Below are 21,165 nucleotides of genomic sequence, written 5' to 3' on the forward strand. Positions count from 1 at the left end.
ATCCAACTCTAATAGAGAAATTCCTTTTATTCGTAAATATTACCATAAAAAATCCAGCGCTGAGTTACGAAAAAATTAAATATGCTTTTTATAACTAGATTTCTATAAAAAAAAAAGTTTAGAATATAATATATTTTTCAAATTTACTGTTATTCATTTGTCTATTCCTATATATTGATCAGAAATAAACGACTTATTACATCTTTCGATTAAAAATTTGCGGTCTCGTAAAACTAAGAAATACAAATATATCTTAGTTGCTTAGTGCAATCAGTAATTAAAACAATTAATTATAGAGTTTAGCTTAATAGATGTGAACATAACATAGAAGGAATTTACGTGCTACTTTCGAAAAAAAAATCAAGGTGTACATCCACATTAGATGTATGAGAAAGTGACGTAGAACTCCATGTCAAACTTCGTGTAAACTGACCGGTGGTGTAACCCAAGTAACAATTTCAGGCTGATATAATGGTATCGCACTCGACGCGATATTGAGAATTGTGGGTTCAAGTTCCAACTGGGCAGTCAATTATGGGTGAGATATCAGGTGGGACGATTGACAGTAGTTGAAATCGAGAATTGCCTGGGAATTCTCTAACAATAGAACAGCTAAATGTCCTCGACCTAGCCGACAACATTGTCTTGCTCGAACACCGCCGAAACGATATGTAGAGCAAATCAGATGACCTCTCCGAGAGCTCCCAGGCAGCAGGTCTCACAGGAAAGGTAGCAAAAACTAAGGCAATGATAGTGAACACTGACAATCCCACCAACTTCACAGTAGAGGGGCAATAGGCTGAGCAGGTGGACATCGTTCAATATTTTGGTAGTCAGACAACGTTCGATGGTTGTAGCACGACCGATATAGCCACACGGATCAGGAACACCTTTGCAGGTCTACGAAATATTTGGTGCACATACCTTCATATCGCTCTACGCTTGCGAAACGTGGTGTTTCTTTGCGGAACTCTATCGTCGATGTCATCAACGGCCGACAGTAACTGAAATTCTTGAACGTAGGTGGAAGTGGATCGGACACATCTTGAGGAAAGGAGCGCAGGGGATCTCCAGAAAAGCGCTCGACTGGAATCAGCGATTGCCCTGTACTCTAACAGCTGGCCGTAATGTCTGTCGTATAAAAACAGAAGGTCAAGTTTCGTTAACGAAATGTAGCACCTATAGGCTTCGCTTTGCTTAGCGATAAGACAAGAAACAACACTAACATAAACTGCATCCCCATTTCCTTGCAATACTTCATTTTTTGAATATATTCTAAGAGCGTATCCAGACAATCACTCGAAGTAAGGGGATCATTTAGCACTTTCTCAGTACGGTTGTTTACTTTCAGGGTATCATACTGGCTTAAGTTCAAGCGAAACTAATACTCCGAGAACTAGGAACTATATTTTTGTAAAGTGAAATAATCCAAATTACAGTAAACAGGAAGGGTGTCTAATTGTCGTCTATGTCTGGGAAGTTGGGACATTTGAGCTTGAAACTTTTCGCAAAGAACGTTATAATGATTTAGAATTTGCAGAGTTATTAGTGTTCAAAATCTCACTTTTTCGTGATTCTTACCTCAATCTAAACTATGGACACCCTGAGGTAAGACGTAGTCCTACGTCAAGAAATGTTTTATATGGTGTTCAACTAACTTCTCTCGCAACAATCAAAGATCACACCGGCAGTACTATAAGGTTTTGCACGGGCGAGCGTAACCTCACTTCTTTGACGTCTATCAGTGGTTTGTTTACATGGACTTAGAACGTGGGTTAACATGTTGAAAGTGAATATTGCTTAACGCCTTAAAGGTAATATTGTTGGGTAAGTCAGAAAAGTACAAAAACTGCCATTCCGAGTAGTTTGGAGGGCGACACTGCTGGATAATACGCTTTTGAAACGTTTAACTTCAATTTATGCATATCGCGTTCGCCTAGCAAGCAAATAGTAAACAAACCACGAGTGGATGTCATATTGGTGAATTGCGTTCATTCCGGTTCATTCGTGACGTCACCTTGCAAAACCTTATACAAACACAGCAAAGCAGCTGCTAGCAACCAAATATGCAAATCAGTCACTGCAAAAACCAAGCCGGCTTGGCTACACGCGCAACACGTTAAACATAAAAAAGCAAAAGGCGTTCAGTTCAGTTGTGTGCGATCGTCTGTTTCGTTCCTATCAATTTTTTCATATCACTACAGTATACCAAACCAAGTGCCCAGTCACCTCACAGTCGTTGCCTGAGTTAGCCGGTTAAACGAGTTTACTGAGTACAACTAGTACGCCTCAAAATGGCCCAAATTGGTAAAATTTTCGCTTCCCGTGCCTGCACCCTCGCCAAAGTTGCTAGTGGTAACAACTTGCGGTTCTATTGCTGTGGTAAGACATTTTGGTTATTTTTATGTGCGAATAGACAACACGTGTGAATTGCTTGGAATAGAAATATCTTCCAAAAACGATTTGCTTTTTTATTGCGTAATGTAGCGATTTCAAGGCCACAAGTTATGCTGCATCTGTATATTCTAACATTAGTAGTATGTGTATTGTTTCATTAAAGATAATTCGTAACAAAAGAGGTATAAGATAAAGATAAGTCCTAGCCGTTCAATAAAATTTTGGATCAGACTATGAAACTAAATATTTCTTAACTTTATAATAAGCAATAAATGAAAACATTGTTACGTAATATTATTCATGGAAACAGTGCAAGTCATTATGGGACCGGGAAAATATTTAATATTTAATAATGTTTTTCTTTACAGCATCACCAAAAGCTTTCGAGTTCATTAAAACTGAACTGGTTGGTGAAAAGAAAAATGTTGCTCTGATTACGCTGAATCGCCCGAAGGCTTTGAACGCACTTTGCAATGGACTAATGGACGAGGTGGGCCAAGCTCTGGATAAGTTTGAAGCCGACGCGAGCATCGGAGCGATTGTTATAACTGGAAGTGAGAAAGCTTTTGCTGCCGGTGCAGACATCAAGGAAATGCAGAACAACACTTATGCCAAATGTATTACCGGTAACTTTTTGAACAACTGGACTCGGGTCGCCAAATCTCAGAAGCCTATTATTGCCGCTGTCAATGGATACGCTTTGGGTGGAGGATGCGAATTCGCAATGATGTGTGATATCATTTACGCCGGTGATAAGGCCAAATTCGGACAACCGGAAATAGCTCTCGGTACGATCCCTGGTGCTGGTGGCTCTCAGCGCACCGCCCGTGTTATGGGTAAATCCAAAGCAATGGAAATGTGCCTCACTGGTAACATGATAAATGCCGAAGAGGCCGAACGTTCTGGTCTCGTCAGTAAAGTTTTTCCGGCAGACCAGGTCGTCGGAGAAGCCATCAAGCTTGGTGAAAAGATCTCCACTTTTTCACCATTGATTGTTCAACTGTGCAAAGAAGCCGTTAATACCGCCTTCGAAACCACCCTCACCGAAGGATTGAAGTTCGAAAGGCGCCATTTCCATGCAACTTTCTCGACTAAGGATCGTCTTGAAGGTATGACCGCTTTTGTTGAAAAGCGTGCTCCCAAATTTACTAGCGAATAAGCTGCATTTACAAGATTTACAACAACGAAAAAAAAAAACATGCAACTCAGGACACATCCATTGTATGAAACAAGGCACTATGATAAGCCAATGCATTTAATAATGTTTAAATATTTTTGTACTCTAACCAGTGACATTTAAAATAAATCGAAAAAAGTCTTCCAACTAATCATGAAATATTTTCGTTTTATGTTGTTTGTATCACATTCTTGAGCGATTTTTGTCCCTAATTTATTTGTGAACAAATCGGCTTGTCTGCGAAAATAGATTTATTTTTAATTTCATGAACTCCGTTACGTCAAGGTATTCGCTGATTTTGTAACAGTAGTTTTCGTTGAATTTAAAAATAAACATACAATCACCCGTTTGTTCCTAAAGAATAAATTATTGTTTTATAATTTTGGGTGAAACGGGAATGAATGAAATAAGAATGTAGACCATGTTCAATTGTAAGCACGACAACCTTTATTAAAATCTTATATTTCTGTGACATAAATTGACATATACTTGACAAAATGACAATTTTGGAAACCAATTCCAAAAAATATATTATTTTAGCGCAATTTTATTCTGATATTTGTTAGAATGTACTTTAAAATATACCTAATATTAATCCCGAAACCAATTGATCAAAATTTTTAAAGTGATCGAATAAACATAAGCACAATGTTAGCATATATGATCTATTTTTCAAGCAAAAACGATGTTGCTGCTTTCAATAAAATGCAAATTTTTACCATATACGGTAGGGATTCGTATAACACTGTTAACTGAAACCATAGTATGTGAATGTATTTGAAATCTATGAGTAGCACGCAGTATGTAGGGATTGAGTTTACATGGAACAAGTCCGAATTTGGAAATAATTTTAATATAACTCTCTACCATTCATAATAAATTAGGTCGCAAATTTAGTCTACAAATCTGTGGATTGAATTCGTATTATACGAATCCCTACTGTATTCAAAACGAAATTCTTCTGAATTGATTAAGGTACGGATTGCACTTTCTCTCGGTTATGCACCTAACACTTCCGTGGTTGTTGGATGTTGTTCACTGGTCGTTGAGGAACCTGCACCGCTGGTTTCTGAGCATGAGCCACCTGACTAGCTTCCACTAGGTGTTCACCATGTTTGTTGGGCGAAGAACTGTGCACCACTTCTCCCGTGTTTACATTAGGAGCAGGATTCTGCAAAAGCATAATATCAGTGATAATAAAAATTATAAGAAAAAATACATATGAAAGCTTTTTTGAAATACACAAATATGTATGCAACAAACATGTTGCAAAACCTGAATTGAAAATGAATTCTAAATAACATTATACCTACGTTATACGAAACGAATTCTAAATTTAACAAGAGTTTCACCACATGGCTTAATTAGATCATCAGGTTGAGCACAGAATAAATTACTAAATATTCTAAACTGCTAAATAACAAAAACAGGAAAATATTTTTTGGTTCAAAAACAGTGAAACTTACCGATAAACCGATAACCTCCACTGGGTCCTTGGCTGGCCGTTCCGTGCTAGGAGTCTTGTGTTGTACAATTCGCATACCACCAGCTTTCACTAAAAATATCTACATTAACATTTCGCATTGAATTTATAAACCTGTTTGTACCAAAAATCAGGCAATACTAAGTTATTATTTTTGAAACATTTGGTGTTATCAAAACATAATTAATATTTAGTGACAGATAAAGGTTTAAAAACAAAATAAAAATTATTACTTACCTGCTGGAGGACGTCCAGCAACCAGATCTTTGTCGCCATCAGCCATTTTCACTGTACTGCGTAAATACCGAAAATACACTTGATTATTGCTCAATAAATATAAATATAAAGACCAGGAACATACGTTTCGGGAAAAAGTTACTGAATTATCCAAAGCAGCACCACAATGGCACGAAACAACACTATTCTAAATCAATGACGAAAAGCTCCACGATGGCAAGAGTAGTATACCAGTCCAGTTGTCCAGTAGATTATCAGACGAAAATATTTCACTTGCACACAAATGCATATAAAGTGACTTTATGTACGTTGTTGATATAGGCCGATTATGTTCGTGTGTCAGGTGAGTCATTCATGTGGTGATGTGCACTGACGGCAGCGAAACCAAAACATAATACCCAATAAAAAATTTGGTCAGCTGGTCATTTACGCATGTACCGATGAAAGATTTTCTGAAGGATGTACAACGACTCCCCGGCACGTCGCCATTGTTCTGTGACTGAATCTGAAACGTCAAAAATACTGGGCGGGAAATCACTCCATAAGGTTTTGCACGGGCGAGCATAACCTCACTTCTTTGACGTCTATCAGTGGTTTGTTTACATGGACTTGGAACATGGGTTAACAAGTTGAAACTGAATATTGCTTAAGGCCTTAACGGCAAGTCAGAAAAGCACAAAAACTGCCATTCCGAGTAGTTTGGAGGGCGACACTGCTGGATAATACGCTTTTAAAACGTTTAACTCCAATTTATGCATATCGCGTTCGCCTAACAAATAGTAAACAAACCACGAGTGGATGTCAAATGGGTGAATTGCGTTCATTCCGGTTCATTCGTGACGTCACCTTGCAAAACCTTATAGGAAATCAATGCGACGCCATTGTTGTTTGGGGTACAATACTGAGGGGTCCAACTTAATGGGGGTACTGTCAAACTCTGTAGACCAAGATAGCGATGTCGTGGAGGTGATGTACAATGTCCATGAAATTGCTTTGCTTCGGCCCTGCCAGTAATAAACCCAGTAACATTTGTGTCACTGGATGCATAGACTTAAAATTATAACACTGGAGCTTGTATGTTCAATATTCGGATTTAGAACTCGGTTCGGAAAAAGTCGAAAAAAAGTTTAAACTCGGTTGTCAAAATAGATTTTCAGTGGCAAGCGGATTAGTAGATCAATCAGTTATATGATGGGATATTGAAAACAGAAGTCTACTACCTCCCTGGCAGTTGCGACGAACGAATTTACCAGAATACCATAGAACAGAAGTGGAAGTAGAAGTCCAAACACGTACTTGCTACTTTCTACAGATAGTAGCGAACCTGGCGGTAGCGAGTCACTTTTTCCCACGAAAACACACGAACGCATACGAATGCACACGAAAGCACGTGAAATCTGCTATGCGATTGGCAGCGAGCGTTCTGCTTATATTGCTGTTATTCGCTTCTATGCGAAAACCTTCCCAAAGAAAAAGAAAAACAAAAAAGTCTCTGTTACCAGTTTTGTTCGTCGAATCGTTCGGACTTCCACTTCTGTTCTGTGAGAATACCACAATAGTGGTATAATCTAGGAATGTAGAGAAATCGAACGCGTAGGCTGGAGCTAAACACTCGAGGTGCTTAAAGGAACTGCAAGAAAAGGCGACCGGTTCTGTGCTTCGCTAAGAAGTCTGCTATTAAAAGCATCAGCCGACGAGATCCTGAAAGTTCAGGATTCATTTTCGATTAAAATACCTGATTAGTTTACAAAAAATAAACGTGCTTATAATTTTTATTTCTTTCGTTCTAGACGCTCGATTCCCCCAACCGGACGGATCTGCATATCCTACAGCCGATTCGTGAGAATTTAAATCGAGCGATTCATCCTACGCAAAATTGAAGAAGAAGAAGGCGGGATTTTTAATTGGGTATGCTAGATTAGGAATTAAAAACGGCGTAATCACCTTGTATAAGGTTTTGCACGGGCGAGCATAACCTCACTTCTTTGACGTCTATCAGTGGTTTGTTTACATGGGCTTAGAACTTGGGTTAATATGTTGAAACTGAATATTGCTTAAAGGCCTTAACGGCGGTCAGAAAAGCACAAAAACTGCCATTCCGAGTAGTTTGGAGGGCGACACTGCTGGATAATACGCTTTTAAAACATTTAACTTCAATTTATGCATATCGCGTTCGTCTAACAAATAGTAAACAAACCACGAGTGGATGTCAAATGGGTGAATTGCGTTCATTCCGGTTCATTCGTGACGTCACCTTGCAAAACCTTATAAATATCGTGGTGATTTGGCCCGATAACTTGTCGTCAAAGTAAAGCCACTGACGAACTGACATGACACATAGAAGAAAATCCTTTAAAAAAAACATCGTCCTACACATTTTGCAAACCCCATAGGCACTACATTCCGTTGTCGATAGTTGACCTTGTTTTTATATACGACAGACTTCCCAGCCACTCAGCCAGCCATAAGAGTACAGGGCGGAGCCAGTGCAACGACTCTGTTGAGTCTTTCAACCTCTCCCAGTCGAGATTCGGCCGTGCAACTATAAGGTTTTGCAAGGTGACGTCACGAATGAACCAGAATGAACGCAATTCATCCATTTGACATCTACTCGTGGTTTGTTTACAATTTGTTAGGCGAACGCGATATGCATAAATTGGAATTAAACGTTTTAAAAGCGTATTATCCAGCAGTGTCGCCCTCCAAACTACTCGGAATGGCAGTTTTTGTGCTTTTCTGACTTGCCTTTAAGGCTTTAAGCAATATTCAGTTTCAACATGTTAACCCATGTTCCAAGCCCATGTAAACAAACCACTGATAGACGTCAAAGAAGTGAGGTTATGCTCGCCCGTGCAAAACCTTATTGGCTTGTTAAGACCAGTATCGCACCTCGAAGCTAACTTCTCACCTCTCGTTTACTCAAAAAATATCGAACAAAATTTCAAATACGGCTGTCGATGAAAATGTTAGAATTAATTAGCACTGAAGTTACACATTTTAAAACTTTAGGCCCGCGGTCATGTACAGAACTGTTTTACAAATTTAAAAAAATTGACAACCCTAAAATTGCATTTGTTTTACTTTTCTGTATTTTTTGTGGAAGATTAGAACCACTGCGACCGTCATTTTGATCTATTGTGGTAATTTTTTTCTATTCTTCACATTTAACATTTTTAAGTTTGAACGCAACGCCAAAACCTGGTGTCTCAAGGGAGACAATATGGAAATTCAGTCACTTCCAATTGAAAGAATATTGGTCGTTTTTCTAATGAAACCAGAATCACAAAATCTATACCTATAAAAATGGATTTCTGTCTGTCTGTCTGTTGCTGAACCGATCCGCGTGAAAATTTGCATGTAGAGGTTTTTGGGGCCGAGAAATGTTCTTATGATGGTTAGAGACCCCTCCCCACACTAAGAGGGGGGGCTCCCATACAACTCGAGATACTAATAACTATAACTCGAGAACTAATCAGGCAAACGGAACCAAATTTGGTATGTGGATATTTTTGGAGATAAGATTTTTTTATGGTGAATTGAGACCCCTCCCCTCTTTAGGAGAGGAATTATGGCCCCTCCCCCTTTAGGAGGGGGGCTCCCATACAAATGAAATACAAATTTTCTCATAACTCGAGAACTAATCAATCAAATGGAACCAAATTTGCATGTGAAGGTTTTTGGAGGTAAGAATTTTTTATGATGAATTAGGACCCTTCCCAATTTTAGGAGGGGGAGCTCCCATACAAATGAAATACATATTTCTTCATAACTCCAAAACTAATCAAGCAAATGAAACCAAATTCGGCATGTGAAGGTTTTTGGAGACAAGACTGTTTTCTATGGTGAATTAGAACCCCTCCCCACTTTAGGAGGGGGGGGCTCTTATACAAATGAAATACAAATTTCCTAATAACTCGAAAACTAATCAATCAAATGGAACCAAATTTGGCATGTGAAGGTTCTTGGAGGCAAGAATTTTTTATGATGAATTGGGACCCCTTCCCTTTTTAGGATGGGGGGTTCCCATACAAATGAAACAAAAAATTTTCTCATAAAGCGGGGTACGCTGCTGAAAAGAAAACAGCTCAAGAAAAAATCTTGCTATTTACCGAAGAAATTTTGACAACTCCAATGCAAGCAACCACCTGTCATTTTTTCTTGTGATAATAATTGCGCCGGATATTATTCCGTACGGAAAAGTGACGTTTTAATTCACCTGCATGTAAAACTGCGCCATCTGAACGTGAAATAATATTTCTTATGAAGTGCGTACTGCTTAAGAAATCGTAAACGAAATCGATTTCTTGAGCATTTCTTGTCCTATCTTTTTACCCATTACTTTTCAGCAGCGTACCCCGCTTAACTCTAGAACTAATCAAGCAAATGGAACGAAATTTGGCATGTGGGTGTTTTGGTGACAATTTTTTTTCTATGGTGAATTAAGACCCTTCCCCTCTTTAGGACGAGAATTATGACCCATCCCTCCTTAAAGAGAGGGGCTCCCATACAAATAAAATACAAACTTCCTCATAACTAGAGAACTAATCAAGCAAATGGAACCAAATTTGGCATGTGGAGAATTTTGCAGGCAGGATTTTCATTATGATGGTTTGAGACCCCTCACCCCTGTGGTAGGGGAATAAGGACTCTCATACAAACAAACAGAAATTTTTGCGTAACTCAAAAAGTAATCGAACTTGAGAAATTTTAGACTCTTCCATAAAACATAACAGATAATTTTTTTTCTAGTAAAGCAGAGGAGCGTTTGGTGCGAAAAATGTTAGACTGAATACTGGGAAAATTTCGATCTGCGGCTAAAAATATTGGGTTAGTTTGTGGCAGTGGGACTCCAACCCACAATTTCTCGATTATTACTCGAGTGCTTTTTTACGCATTTGAACTATACCACACCCATGTATTAATTAGTCTCAGATCTAGTTTTGTCCCTACCAGTCCGAACATTCCATCTTTCGCACACATACGCTCCCCCGGTGACGGTTATTATTTGTAATATGACTGCCCTTTGCTTCTACCACCGAGAAGATAGACGATTATCGACCGCATTGTTGTAGGAGCTAACAGTCTGGTGTCTACCGCCGGGGCACGTGTGCGAAAGATGGAATGTTCGGATGTTAAATTAAACTACCCATGCTTTTATAGTGATGTAACTGCCAAAATGAGTTATCTAAGGTTGAGCTCCTCAAAAACTTGCTAAACTAGAGATTGTGACAGATTCACGATTTATGTACAACACATTTTAATTTGTGGCAACACGAAGTTTGTTGGGTCAGCTAGTACTAACATAAAACTCGACAAAATGTCCGCGCGGTCCGTATACAGATACTGTTTAGCGCTTGGAGCATCCACGTACAGACACCAGCATTTGTCTCTCTGTGTATCCCGTGTTTCAGAATGTAAACCCCCTAATTTCAGCGTTTAGCTTTTATAAAATGAGTGCTAAATGACAACAACAGAACATTCACTCATACTCTATGGTAGGCGTTAACCCTCTCGTTTCATGGTAGCACAGATTATCCATAACTTTCGATACTAAAATCAGGTTACAATTAAAAAAAAGACTTGTGTACTGTAAGTGTAGCTACTAGTGATTTTTACCATATACCATATACTATATACTGCAGGTTTGAGTAGTTGAATTCGTAATTTGCTCCAAATCATATAGCAAACATCACTTATAACAGGAAGTGATACATCACATTTTAATATCGCATGTGTCCTAATAATGTCAAGTCTTTTATCGTATAATCACGTTAAACTCTTTCATCGATTCTGCCCCGATTTTGGCATGAGTAACATTGACTTCGGCTTGCGTGAGCGTTCGGCTCATGTGGCGATAAACAATTCGGAAACAAAGGCTTGACTTACCGGTTTTCGGATGCTTAAACCTATCGACTAAAGTCACCTGTAAAACAATAAAAAAAAATTATTAAAATAAACGTAATTCGTTCTAGCTATACGCAGACCATAAGTAAGCTCCAGTTAAAAAAGTGTAAAGCGGCGGTTATGTGCCAAAGTAGATGAACTTACCTGCTCAACAATATCTTCACCGACTGTTCGCACCAAATCATAAAAATCATTGACGGAAAAACTGTCGAGAGATGCATTTTCCGGCAACCAGAACGACAGGTCATTTGTGCATTGAGGATATGCCGAGATTGGTTTGTATTTGACGATCCTATCACTTTTGAACTGATTCAAAAATCCGCTGTCTGTACTCCAGAACAGTCTGATGTCAGGTATATCAAACAATACCATAGCCAACCGTTCAAGTCCAACTCCAAACGCATAGGCGATGGAATTATTCACACCTGCCCGGTCAAGGATTTCATTCCGACTAATGCCGCATCCGAGAATCTCTAACCATTTGCCGTTGAAAAAAATTTCCAATTCCCACGATGGTTGCGTAAACGGAAAATACGTTTGTACCCACCGGTACTCAACGGTTTCCCCAAAAAGATCCTTGACCATTCCAACCAGCACACGTTTCATTTCGTGTTCACAAAGCTTAACGGCTTCCAGTGTGTGACATGGTTGCTTTTGCTGGTCAATGCAATCGGAAATGGTACTTGCGCTATCGTTTAAATATGTTTTATAGGATTTTTCAAACACTTTCAGCTCAGGAGTTCTCTCAAAAAGTTTATCCTGATGAATTAATCTAACACCATCCATTTGATGGAAGACAGGATAATGGGTAGAGTCAATTTCATCCCGCCGGTAAACATCACCAACAACGAGAAAGTTGTCAAGCCCTGCTTGAATGAGTTCGAGCTAAAATTCAAATATATTAATTCACTTATATGAAATTGTTACGCCAAAAAGGGTAGCCTTACTTGGTGGGCAGTAGTATGGGCTCTTAGAAGATAATCTTTGTTGACATAATAGCAATCGCTTTTCTTCCTACTGGGATGATCTTTCGGCACCAGCAGATTATCAAAATTTTGTTCCACGGAAACTACCGGACTGAGGTTATCATAGACACTGAACAGAGGATTGCCCCTCGGACTTAAATAGGCGCCGTAAAAATACTTTACAATTTTCTGGCGAATTATCGCTAGAGGATGGTTCAATCGCAGATGTAAATTACGATCCAAATGCGAAAGTATTTTGGGTGTAATGTTAGTCCACGAGTCTCGGATGTACTGCTGTTGATACAGATCGATAGTTTTTTCGCTAATCCTAGCTTCGCTATTAATACATCTGCTTATTAACACTAATGGCCGTTTTACTACGCTGATTTTTAGGGTTTTAATGAAAAGCATTGTTAAACTTTTTAAAATTTATGTAAGGTTTGTTTACGAAAAGCCGAGACAAAATCGTCTTATCAACAGAGTTGCCGGATATTTTCCAAACCTTTTTACAACTGCTCGAAAACCGTACAAAGTCTGCACCAAAAATATAGCGAACAGACGCGGTGGCATTTCTATACACTGAAAATAATTATTACGTTGAAAACAAGTTATCCATGCTTTTTACGAGTCATAATATTTGACGTTTCAGTAATACATCGCACGTTTCCTTTCCGTACGTTCCTTTGGTTTTACCGTGAACGTGCGGAAACAAAACGAGTGATGTATTACTGAAATGTCAAAAATTATGGCTCGTAAAAAGCTGGATAGGTTATTCGGTTATTCGATCATTTTCCATCTCCAGTCTTTACAATCATTTCTTTCTAGTTCCTCTTCTTCGAAAAAGTTAACATAAATGTGGGAAACCAGATAGAAATTCGAAATTTCGGATATCAAAACACTACGCCGTGGAATCATTCGCATTTTAAAAGTATTTAATTTCGATTTGAACGATTTTTTTCAAACGTTTGTATACACAATTGGGAATGGTGTAAAATACATTTTCTCTTTCCAACAGTTAGATAGCTATTTTACCTATAAGAATTATTATACGCTTATACTCGCAAAAAGCAAATTACCTACTCGTTTATACCGACTCGTTCGCAATATGCCGCCCAGAGTCCATCACGATACAACTTGGCCGTGTCAGCTTGATTCTTTGCGTTCAATATACCTCTGCCCACAACGCAAATGTCCGCTCCCTCGTTTTTAAATACATGCTCGGGACCATCGTACTGTTGTCCCATATTTCCCCTTTTTCAATTTTAACTCCGGATGTTAGCTGCAGCAAACCTGGAAACGAGACCAGCTCTGGACTTTGACAAACGATACCCGCGACGAAATCCACATCCGTCTCCGTAGCCATCTCCAGCGCTACTAAGTTTTCTTGAGAACTCATTTCTGCCAAGAGGAAAGCTCCTCTCTGGTGCTCAAGACCATTAAGCACCGATTTTAAGCCTTTCAATATGCCTTGGCCGGGCAACGAATGTACTGTTACCAAATTCGCCCAGTTGACAATTTTGAAATGTCCGCTAGCATACTAACGTGCGACAGTATTGCCAATATCTGCAAATTTACGATCCTCCATGATCATAAAGTTGTGCTTTTAGCAAGCAATTGAAATGACTTTATAAAGTTATCGTTAAATAAAATCTTCAATAATGTCGATATGCGTTTTCAAAAGGCAAATATACGGTCCGACTCTTTCCGCTAGATTTAAAATATCCTCCGAGTTAGTTAGATCGGCGGCTAGACATAGCGTCGTCTTTTTACTAGCGATGAGCTTCATCAGAGCTTTACTAAGTGCACATTTGGCCAGATCAATACGTGCTTCAAAAGTCATGCTTGTGCGGCTCAGCTAGTTTATAAATTAGTACCGTTCTCCACGAACGATCCATCACTTCGAATTTGATTAGCCTGGATGTATTTGGATACTGCCAGTACTGTACTCTCTTCAATTCGACCAGCGTCGTGTAGTATCTTCAGTAGAAAGGACAGTGTGAAAAGTGAATGCATTTCCTTCCACTCCTAGTTCCTTCAATTTAGAGTAAATTGTTAGTAGTGTTCGAATTCGACACTGTTAGTGATAAACCTGCTTGGTTTGTTTTCTTACAGGTAGGGTTACCAGGTGGTCGGTTTTTGGCCGGCCCGACCGGTTTTTCACTTGCAAAGTCGGTGGCCGGTCAATCCTGCAAAAAGGCCGGTTTTCCGACATATGAAGTCGGATTTGTACTTTTTGCCTGATTTGTTAAATTTTCTGATAAATTTATTAGCAAACCTGAGCAGTGGATTATTGAAGGTAGCCAGCTTTGCAGTAACAAAATTATGCTTCTGGCGGTAGTATATCTAGTATATGTAGTATATGTCCACTAGCACTAGAAGCAAGTAGTTGTCACTCTGAAACTAGCTATGTAACTAGCTCCTCAACTAACACTGCCACCTCCCCCCCCCCCGCATTTGACAGGACCGACCGGCCGGTTTCGGTTATTTTCAGACTTGGCAACCCTACTTACAGGGGTCTGAAGTAAATTTTCCAAGCAAACTCTTTTATCGAAACTGTATACTGTTATTAAAAAAAACTATACAAAACTTACAGTCAACTAACAGTATGAATGCGGCATTTTCAGCACAGTATATGACGGACTAATACCAAAACTACGTAATATGCAGACTAGATGCAATACAACCCACGGGGACTCAACCCTGCGAAATACACCCAATTCTTTTTTTACACGGGGGATGCATCCCGTGTAAAAAACCCGTGCAAAAATAAACCGTGTTATTTTGAGAAATCGTGTAAAAAAATCGGTGTTATTTCGAGAAACCGTGCAAAAAAAATCCGTGTAAAAAAAATCCGTGCAAAAAAAGAATTGGGAGTACTAACAAAACTACGTAATTAGTACGAGACGCTCATAGTGTTAAGACGTTCTTTTTGTAAGTGAAAATTTTGATGCCTTAGTATTTTTCTTGGTTTTGTTATATACATCAAAAAAAATGAAACAGTTTAGTTTTTTCTTACTTTTATTTTCTCATGATTTCATTTACATATAATTAATAAAAATTAATAGCTCTTTTCTGTAATATAAACAACCAAAAATACAGTTTCATTTCTTTATAATTTGAAACACTAGTTCTTCGGAGAAATTCCCTTTCTTTTCTGCGCGTCAGATTTGTCAGTTATTCATTATGATTTCTAGCCCTCGGCTGTAATTGATTTTTCTAACCATTGTTGTTTTGTTGCCTTTCGTGTTCGACCCATATAGTATTATTTTGCCCGCAGTGATGATCATCGTGATTTCTATGTCGACTATATACTCTCGTCCAATGCAGTTTGTCAACGCATTTTTTCTTTCTTTCGAGAGGCAGTTTTCTACGGTAGTTTGTCTTCTCAGCGTTATACCATCTAAGTCATTTGAGTTCTAAGGTTATAAATTATTTTTAATGCTACAGGTCTTATCTATGGCTTTCACTTCTGTATGTACAAACATTTATATATTTGCGACTTGTCATTCTTTTTTCTGTATGGTTTTTTCTTTCTGTTATTAGGTTGTTTATTGTTAATATCATTAAATTACTTCAATACCTATTTATGTTTGATTCAGCGTTGGTTATTTTTTGTGTTTCTTTTTTTTCACTTTCAGAGTAGCGATCCTCTTTTTTTGGAATTATTCCTTTATCAGACAGTGTGTATTTTTCATAAATTACGATTCTAAACAGTTGCCCAGTTTGTTCTCTAAACATTCATAATTGTTTTTTTTGTGTGTTTTTTCTTCTTTCTTAGTTTATATAGGGTTTTACTCAAGACTAATTTAGATGGAGTTTATGCAGCATGGCTACTTACCGGAATTCAGTTCGAATCGGTAAAATATCCACATTGCAACTGATTTTTCACTAGTTGGAAATAATTCGCATGATTTTCTTGTCTCGGTTAGTAAATAGAGCAGGGAACAGTGTAAATATAGTTTCTGTTTTTTTATACAAAATGTGGGTATGATCTATTGGGAAACGGTCAGGACGCTGCTAATGGTGGAGTCCACCATTTGATATTTTGAATATTCACTTACAGTCCGTAGAAAACATGCTAATGCATTTCATATTGCACGAAAGATAATCACATTTTTTCCTCCCTAGTACACACGAGTTTATCATATTATGCATACATGCGCTCAGTTACTTTACGCCAAATTACGAAATTTTTAGCTTTAATTATTGCTTTTGCGCAAAAATGTTTCTACATTGTAATGCTGTTTCGCTGTTCTTTGTGTTATACAATGGGGTGAGACTCCTAATAGTATCTAAATCATTTACTGAGGCATGATTTATCCATTCGAAAAAAGCGATGATTTTACACAATTCTATGCACTTTGGGTTAAGTTGATGAACATACCAGTGTTATAAAAATCGAGGAATAGTTCTCAAGTTATAGAATACAATGATAAATCAATAAATGGTAACTGTTTTCGCAGAATTTTGGAAATTTTAAATCACTCACCCCGTTACAGTCAGACTCGGGCTCTAGAATGTTATATGTGTTACAGTTGGTTTACGCCGTTCGGGTAAAATATATAGACATGTTCACCTGTAAGTCTTATGTGATATTTACTGTATATCATAATATACTTGCGCTGTATGCCAAATGATACGGAATTGCAGCCACATCATTCATTACATAGGAAAAAATAATACTAAACGTGATCAATGATTAACATGCAAAAATAAACTTACATGTTGTGAGTAAATTCGATAAAAAGTGGATTAAAAGTTGCTAATAGTACGACATACTGCACTTGCGCCATCTTGACTTTAACAACGGTGCAATTTTCTTTTATTTGGTTCACTATATTTGATTTGTTCAGTGTTGCTTTAAAATGGTCATGGAAACTGCAGCTTTTGGATTATGTTTCACACTCAAACCAATGTAAAAATTAAAATAAAATAAAATAAAAATGACGAAAGCTTAAGCTTTTTCACACCCTCGAGGGTGTTTTGCCTATAAATTAGCACTATTTTACTTCCAGTTTGGTACTTTATACTTTATATACTTTATTTCAGACTACAATTATTTCATGTAATTCTGGATGAGTCTAAAATAAGTGCATAATTAACAAATCTAATCTAGTTTAGACATTTAGATAACTTGTGGAATAGATTTAAAAATACTATAATCAAAACCCAAAAATTCCCTAGAAAACTGAATGAATTTTGGAAAAGTGCAAACTGTCGATTGCCGCTTTTGAGACAGTATTGGATGTGAAAAAATACATCTCAATCAATATAAACATTCTGCGCGTACAAAAATTAATGAAGCTCAAACTTACTGCTAACTGAGTTAGAGTATCATTAGCTAATTTTTCCGACTTCAGTTTGATTGATTAAGCAAACCAAGGAAAATGATTTTCCTTTGGTAAAGTCACGGGTAAAGTCGAATCATCGAAAAATACATGCATTATTCTTTATCGATTTTATCAAATATTCCTCTTTTTTAACTTTGCTTCATTATTTTGAATTTGAATCTAATTACACTCAAGTCTTTTTTTACACGGCGGGTAAAAGAAAACCATCTAAAACAACCGCGTTAATTCGAAAAATGTTGTAAAAAAACCACCGGAATTTAAAAATCGTCGTAAAAATCGCGTTCATTAAAAACAAGTCGAAAAACCCGCTCGAATTAATCGTTGAAAAAATCACATTAATTAAAAAAAATGTAAAAAAACGCGTTAATTCGTAATGATTGAAATTAATTCAAACATCGTAAAAAAACGTATAAAGGGATCACAAAGCAGTTCTATCCGTTGGTATTACTATAACGAGAATTGTAATTACATATCCGATAGTACGATATCACTACTATGCAAAAGTTTGGATCCACGTGAAAAAATCCGCTTGGCATGATGCGCCGTGTCGTGAAGAAAAATCAGAGGGATTTTATGCAAGAAATGACCGCATAGGTGACGTAGGACTACGTAAGTCTCTTTAGTAGCATTTATCCATGCATGTAATAATACGACTCTTCATGTACAATCAACCAAAAAGGTATTCGGACAGCAGCACATAAATTTTTCTTTTAATAATATTGCTCAGTATTTTTGCAAGGAATCGTAACACATATTTTTTAAAACAATGTTCAACTAAACCTTCTTTAGGTGTATGGCAATAATTAGGGGACTCCGACTATTTCCAATTGCGAACAGATTTGTGGGAACTTATCAAGCCGGCTCCGTCGAAGGTCGGTCTACAACGGATCAAATATTTACACTGCGGCACATCCTCCAAAAGGGCCGTGAATACAGAGTTGCCACGGATCATTTGTTCGTTGACTTCAAAGCTGCATATGAAACCATCGACCGGAAAGAGCTATGGAAAATCATGGACGAGAACAGCTTCCCCAGGAAGCTCATCAAACTGATTAAATCTACGATGAATGGTACACAGTGCTGTGTTCAGTTTTCGGGTGGATTGTCAAGTTCATTCGAGTCACACAGAGGGCTTCGTCAAGGTGATGGTCTATCATGCCTGCTGTTCAACATAGCGCTACAAGGTGTTATGAACCGAGCGGATATCAACACGCGAGGCACGATATTCAACAAATCTAGTCAATTCGTATGCTTTGCCGATGCCATGGATATTATCGGCAGAACATCTGTAGCGGTGACTGAACTGTACACCAGACTAAAGCGCGAAGCAGAAAAGATTGGGAGCTAAATATGTCTAAAACAACGTACATGCTGACCAGCGGAACCGAGGCTGAACGACGCCGCTTGGGCAGTAGTATACTGATCAACGGCGATGAGTTTGAGGTAGTCTACCTTGGCTCACTGGCGTACAGGAGAACGGAGTGTGGAGGCGGAGGATGAACCATGAACTCGCACAGCTCTATGGCGAACTCAGTATCGAAAAGGTGGCTAAAGCTGGACAGATACGATGGGCAGGGCATGTTGCAAGAATGCCGGACAACTACCCTGCAAAGATGGTGTTCGCCTCAAATCCGTTAGGAACAAGACGACCAGGAGCGCAGCGAGCAAGATGGTTAGACCAGGAGTTCTCGGTGCCCGAGGAATTGGAGAGCGATAGCCCTCAACCGAGTTACATGGAGAAACTTTGTTCAACAAGCTTTGTCTTAGGACGGCAAGCCACCTAAGTAAGTAAGCAAGGATTTTCAGTTGGACAATGCTACATTTTTTCAATAGTACGTACATTGAAATCAATAGGTTTCTTTATTGGTGTGGATGCGTACAAGATTTTCCGATCGATTGGCGTAAAAATATTTAAAATCAATCTGAAAACCGCTAAGCTATTAGCACTGAAAATCTTTCATTTTGGAAAAGATGTATTTTGGACTGATGAATCGAAATGACACATTCCAGCGTTACGTGACACAATTAGCACCCATTGTTACCGTATGAATCGCTTCCTTTTTCACCAATTTTTTGGCAAATGCCTTGTGAAATATTTGTTTGAAGAGTACTTTATTTTCCACTAGAATGCCAGGGATTTGATGAAACAGGAACCGATCTGCATAGTAGCGGGATAGTGTCCCGTAACGCTGGTATGGGTCAAATTCGATTTTTTCGGTAATAGACGAAAGCAATATGTGCGTAGAAAGGTCGGCGGAAGTCATATTGAGCAATACGTAGGGCCTTCAGTCAAAAATGGTTTTAGCTTCGATGGAGTCGTAGATCTGATAAAAATAACCGATGAAAAATGAATCAAAAGTACTACCATCGCACATTTCAGCGTCATATTATCGCATCTGGTCTTCGTTTGCTCGGCAATGGATTCACTTTGCAATTGGCTGACGACCCCAAACACTGGTCCAAACTGTGCAAAAACTATATGAGTAATTATATCATTGAAACGGGACCACTAACTACTGACATGAGGTCTTCAACTATTAGAACTTTTGTACTCGATTGGTTGAAAATGGTTAAAAAATGAGAATTGCACTTTTAATACCTCGAAACAGTGCACCCCTCGTTTGCCAAGAGGCCCGACCGTTTAATAAAATGTGAAATTTTTACCAAACCTTGCGATTTATATCATATGATATTTTCTAATTTTGCAATGAAACAACCAACAAATGACACAGCTCTGTAAAGAAGAAGAACTGGGCTTTCAAATGGAGTAACAAATTTTTGCGGCCTTTGGATTTATTCAAAAACCATTGGAAAGTTTAGAGAAAATGCTACAAGAAACATTTGTCAAATTATCGAAACAATCCCAGGCGGCGCTGAAAATAATGAAATAGCCACTACAATCGCCGAATATTAACCCCATCGAGCTTCAATAGCAGGAATTAGACCAAGAAGTCCGTGAAATGCATATTACAAATGATAAAACCTTGTGGGAATGCCTAAATCGCGCTTGGAATGCTCTGCAATCGGAAACGCTGCAAAAACTGGTGCGTAGAATAACCCAGAATCTACGCAGCAATCATTAAATCCAGAAGTGGATACTTCAACGAAAAAAAAGTTTCTTTCTAGAAATTTAACAAAAAAACACATTTTTTCTATCTGAAATTAAAGAAAATAAAAAACTTTTTCCGATTTATTCGCGACAGATACGTATTTTGCCTACGACTTGCAGGCTTCATCAGTGTCTGTTTTTTTTAACTTTTTTTCTCAAGTGGATCCAAACTTTTGCATAGTAGTGTAGTAGCTGCCTGATGTGCAGATTTTGTAGTTTCCATTTCATACTTTTTCACGCCGTGAATTTAGGCTTAAAATAGAACTCGAAACTAAACATGAACATTGAAATTCGACTTGAAATTGCATGTGAAACTGGACTTGAAATTGAAAATTAGACTTAAAACGGAGTTTAAATTCGGATAAGCTTTGGGACTTTAAATCATATTTTATATCTCCCATGAAATGATACACAAAATTTTACTTGAAATTAGATATCCAATCGAATTCAAAACTGAATTTGAAATTTTCTTCAAACCTAATGTAAATCTTTTTCTAAATAGGACCAAACTAGAATTGGACTCATAATTAGACTTGGAAACG

General features: G+C 38.0%; 3 protein-coding genes and 1 pseudogene across 4 annotated transcripts; 1 reads left to right on the top strand and 3 right to left on the bottom strand.

The window, feature by feature from the left end:
- Window positions 1–2,182: 2,182 nt before the first annotated feature.
- On the top strand, window positions 2,183–3,717 carry LOC128735080 (probable enoyl-CoA hydratase, mitochondrial). The gene is made up of 2 exons (XM_053829563.1): window positions 2,183–2,382; window positions 2,766–3,717. The coding sequence occupies exons 1-2, from the start codon at window positions 2,295–2,297 to the stop codon at window positions 3,554–3,556; spliced, it is 879 nt and encodes a 292-aa protein (XP_053685538.1). The 5' UTR covers window positions 2,183–2,294; the 3' UTR covers window positions 3,557–3,717.
- A 287-nt stretch (window positions 3,718–4,004) lies between these two features.
- LOC128737023 (death-associated protein 1) lies at window positions 4,005–5,560 on the bottom strand. 2 transcript variants are annotated; one of them, XM_053831569.1, is made up of 4 exons: window positions 5,419–5,560; window positions 5,295–5,345; window positions 5,041–5,129; window positions 4,005–4,745 (listed from the first exon to the last, which is right to left on the bottom strand). In XM_053831569.1, the coding sequence occupies exons 2-4, from the start codon at window positions 5,338–5,340 to the stop codon at window positions 4,581–4,583; spliced, it is 300 nt and encodes a 99-aa protein (XP_053687544.1). In that variant the 5' UTR covers window positions 5,341–5,345; window positions 5,419–5,560; the 3' UTR covers window positions 4,005–4,580. The 2 variants fall into 2 exon arrangements, with proteins under 2 accessions (XP_053687544.1, XP_053687543.1); XM_053831568.1 differs by having other exon boundaries at window positions 5,295–5,350; window positions 5,419–5,557.
- Window positions 5,561–11,049: 5,489 nt separating this feature from the next.
- LOC128735490 (probable phenylalanine--tRNA ligase, mitochondrial) lies at window positions 11,050–12,574 on the bottom strand. Its single transcript, XM_053829970.1, has 3 exons — window positions 12,146–12,574; window positions 11,343–12,083; window positions 11,050–11,217 (listed from the first exon to the last, which is right to left on the bottom strand). Exons 1-3 carry the CDS (start codon window positions 12,572–12,574, stop codon window positions 11,050–11,052), a joined length of 1,338 nt encoding a protein of 445 aa, XP_053685945.1.
- Window positions 12,575–13,239: 665 nt separating this feature from the next.
- LOC128738092 (uridine 5'-monophosphate synthase-like) lies at window positions 13,240–14,176 on the bottom strand (annotated as a pseudogene).
- Between the last annotated feature and the right edge of the window lie 6,989 nt (window positions 14,177–21,165).

The sequence above is a fragment of the Sabethes cyaneus genome, chromosome 2, assembly GCF_943734655.1.
Source record: "Sabethes cyaneus chromosome 2, idSabCyanKW18_F2, whole genome shotgun sequence".
Taxonomy (NCBI): Eukaryota; Metazoa; Arthropoda; class Insecta; order Diptera; family Culicidae; genus Sabethes; species Sabethes cyaneus.

Bases quoted from the DNA above. Each gene is read 5' to 3' on its own strand.
- LOC128735080 (XM_053829563.1), top strand. From the start codon at position 2,295: ATGGCCCAAATTGGTAAAATTTTCGCTTCCCGTGCCTGCACCCTCGCC. The intron at 2,383-2,765 runs GTAAGACATTTT...TTTTCTTTACAG, and splicing joins CTTGCGGTTCTATTGCTGTG to CATCACCAAAAGCTTTCGAG.
- LOC128737023 (XM_053831569.1), bottom strand. From the start codon at position 5,340: ATGGCTGATGGCGACAAAGATCTGGTTGCTGGACGTCCTCCAGCAG. The intron at 5,130-5,294 runs GTAAGTAATAAT...AGATATTTTTAG, and splicing joins TGCTGGACGTCCTCCAGCAG to TGAAAGCTGGTGGTATGCGA. The intron at 4,746-5,040 runs GTAAGTTTCACT...ATGCTTTTGCAG, and splicing joins TGGAGGTTATCGGTTTATCG to AATCCTGCTCCTAATGTAAA.
- LOC128735490 (XM_053829970.1), bottom strand. From the start codon at position 12,574: ATGCTTTTCATTAAAACCCTAAAAATCAGCGTAGTAAAACGGCCATTA. The intron at 12,084-12,145 runs GTAAGGCTACCC...TTTGAATTTTAG, and splicing joins CCCATACTACTGCCCACCAA to CTCGAACTCATTCAAGCAGG. The intron at 11,218-11,342 runs GTAAGTTCATCT...ATTGTTTTACAG, and splicing joins GTGAAGATATTGTTGAGCAG to GTGACTTTAGTCGATAGGTT.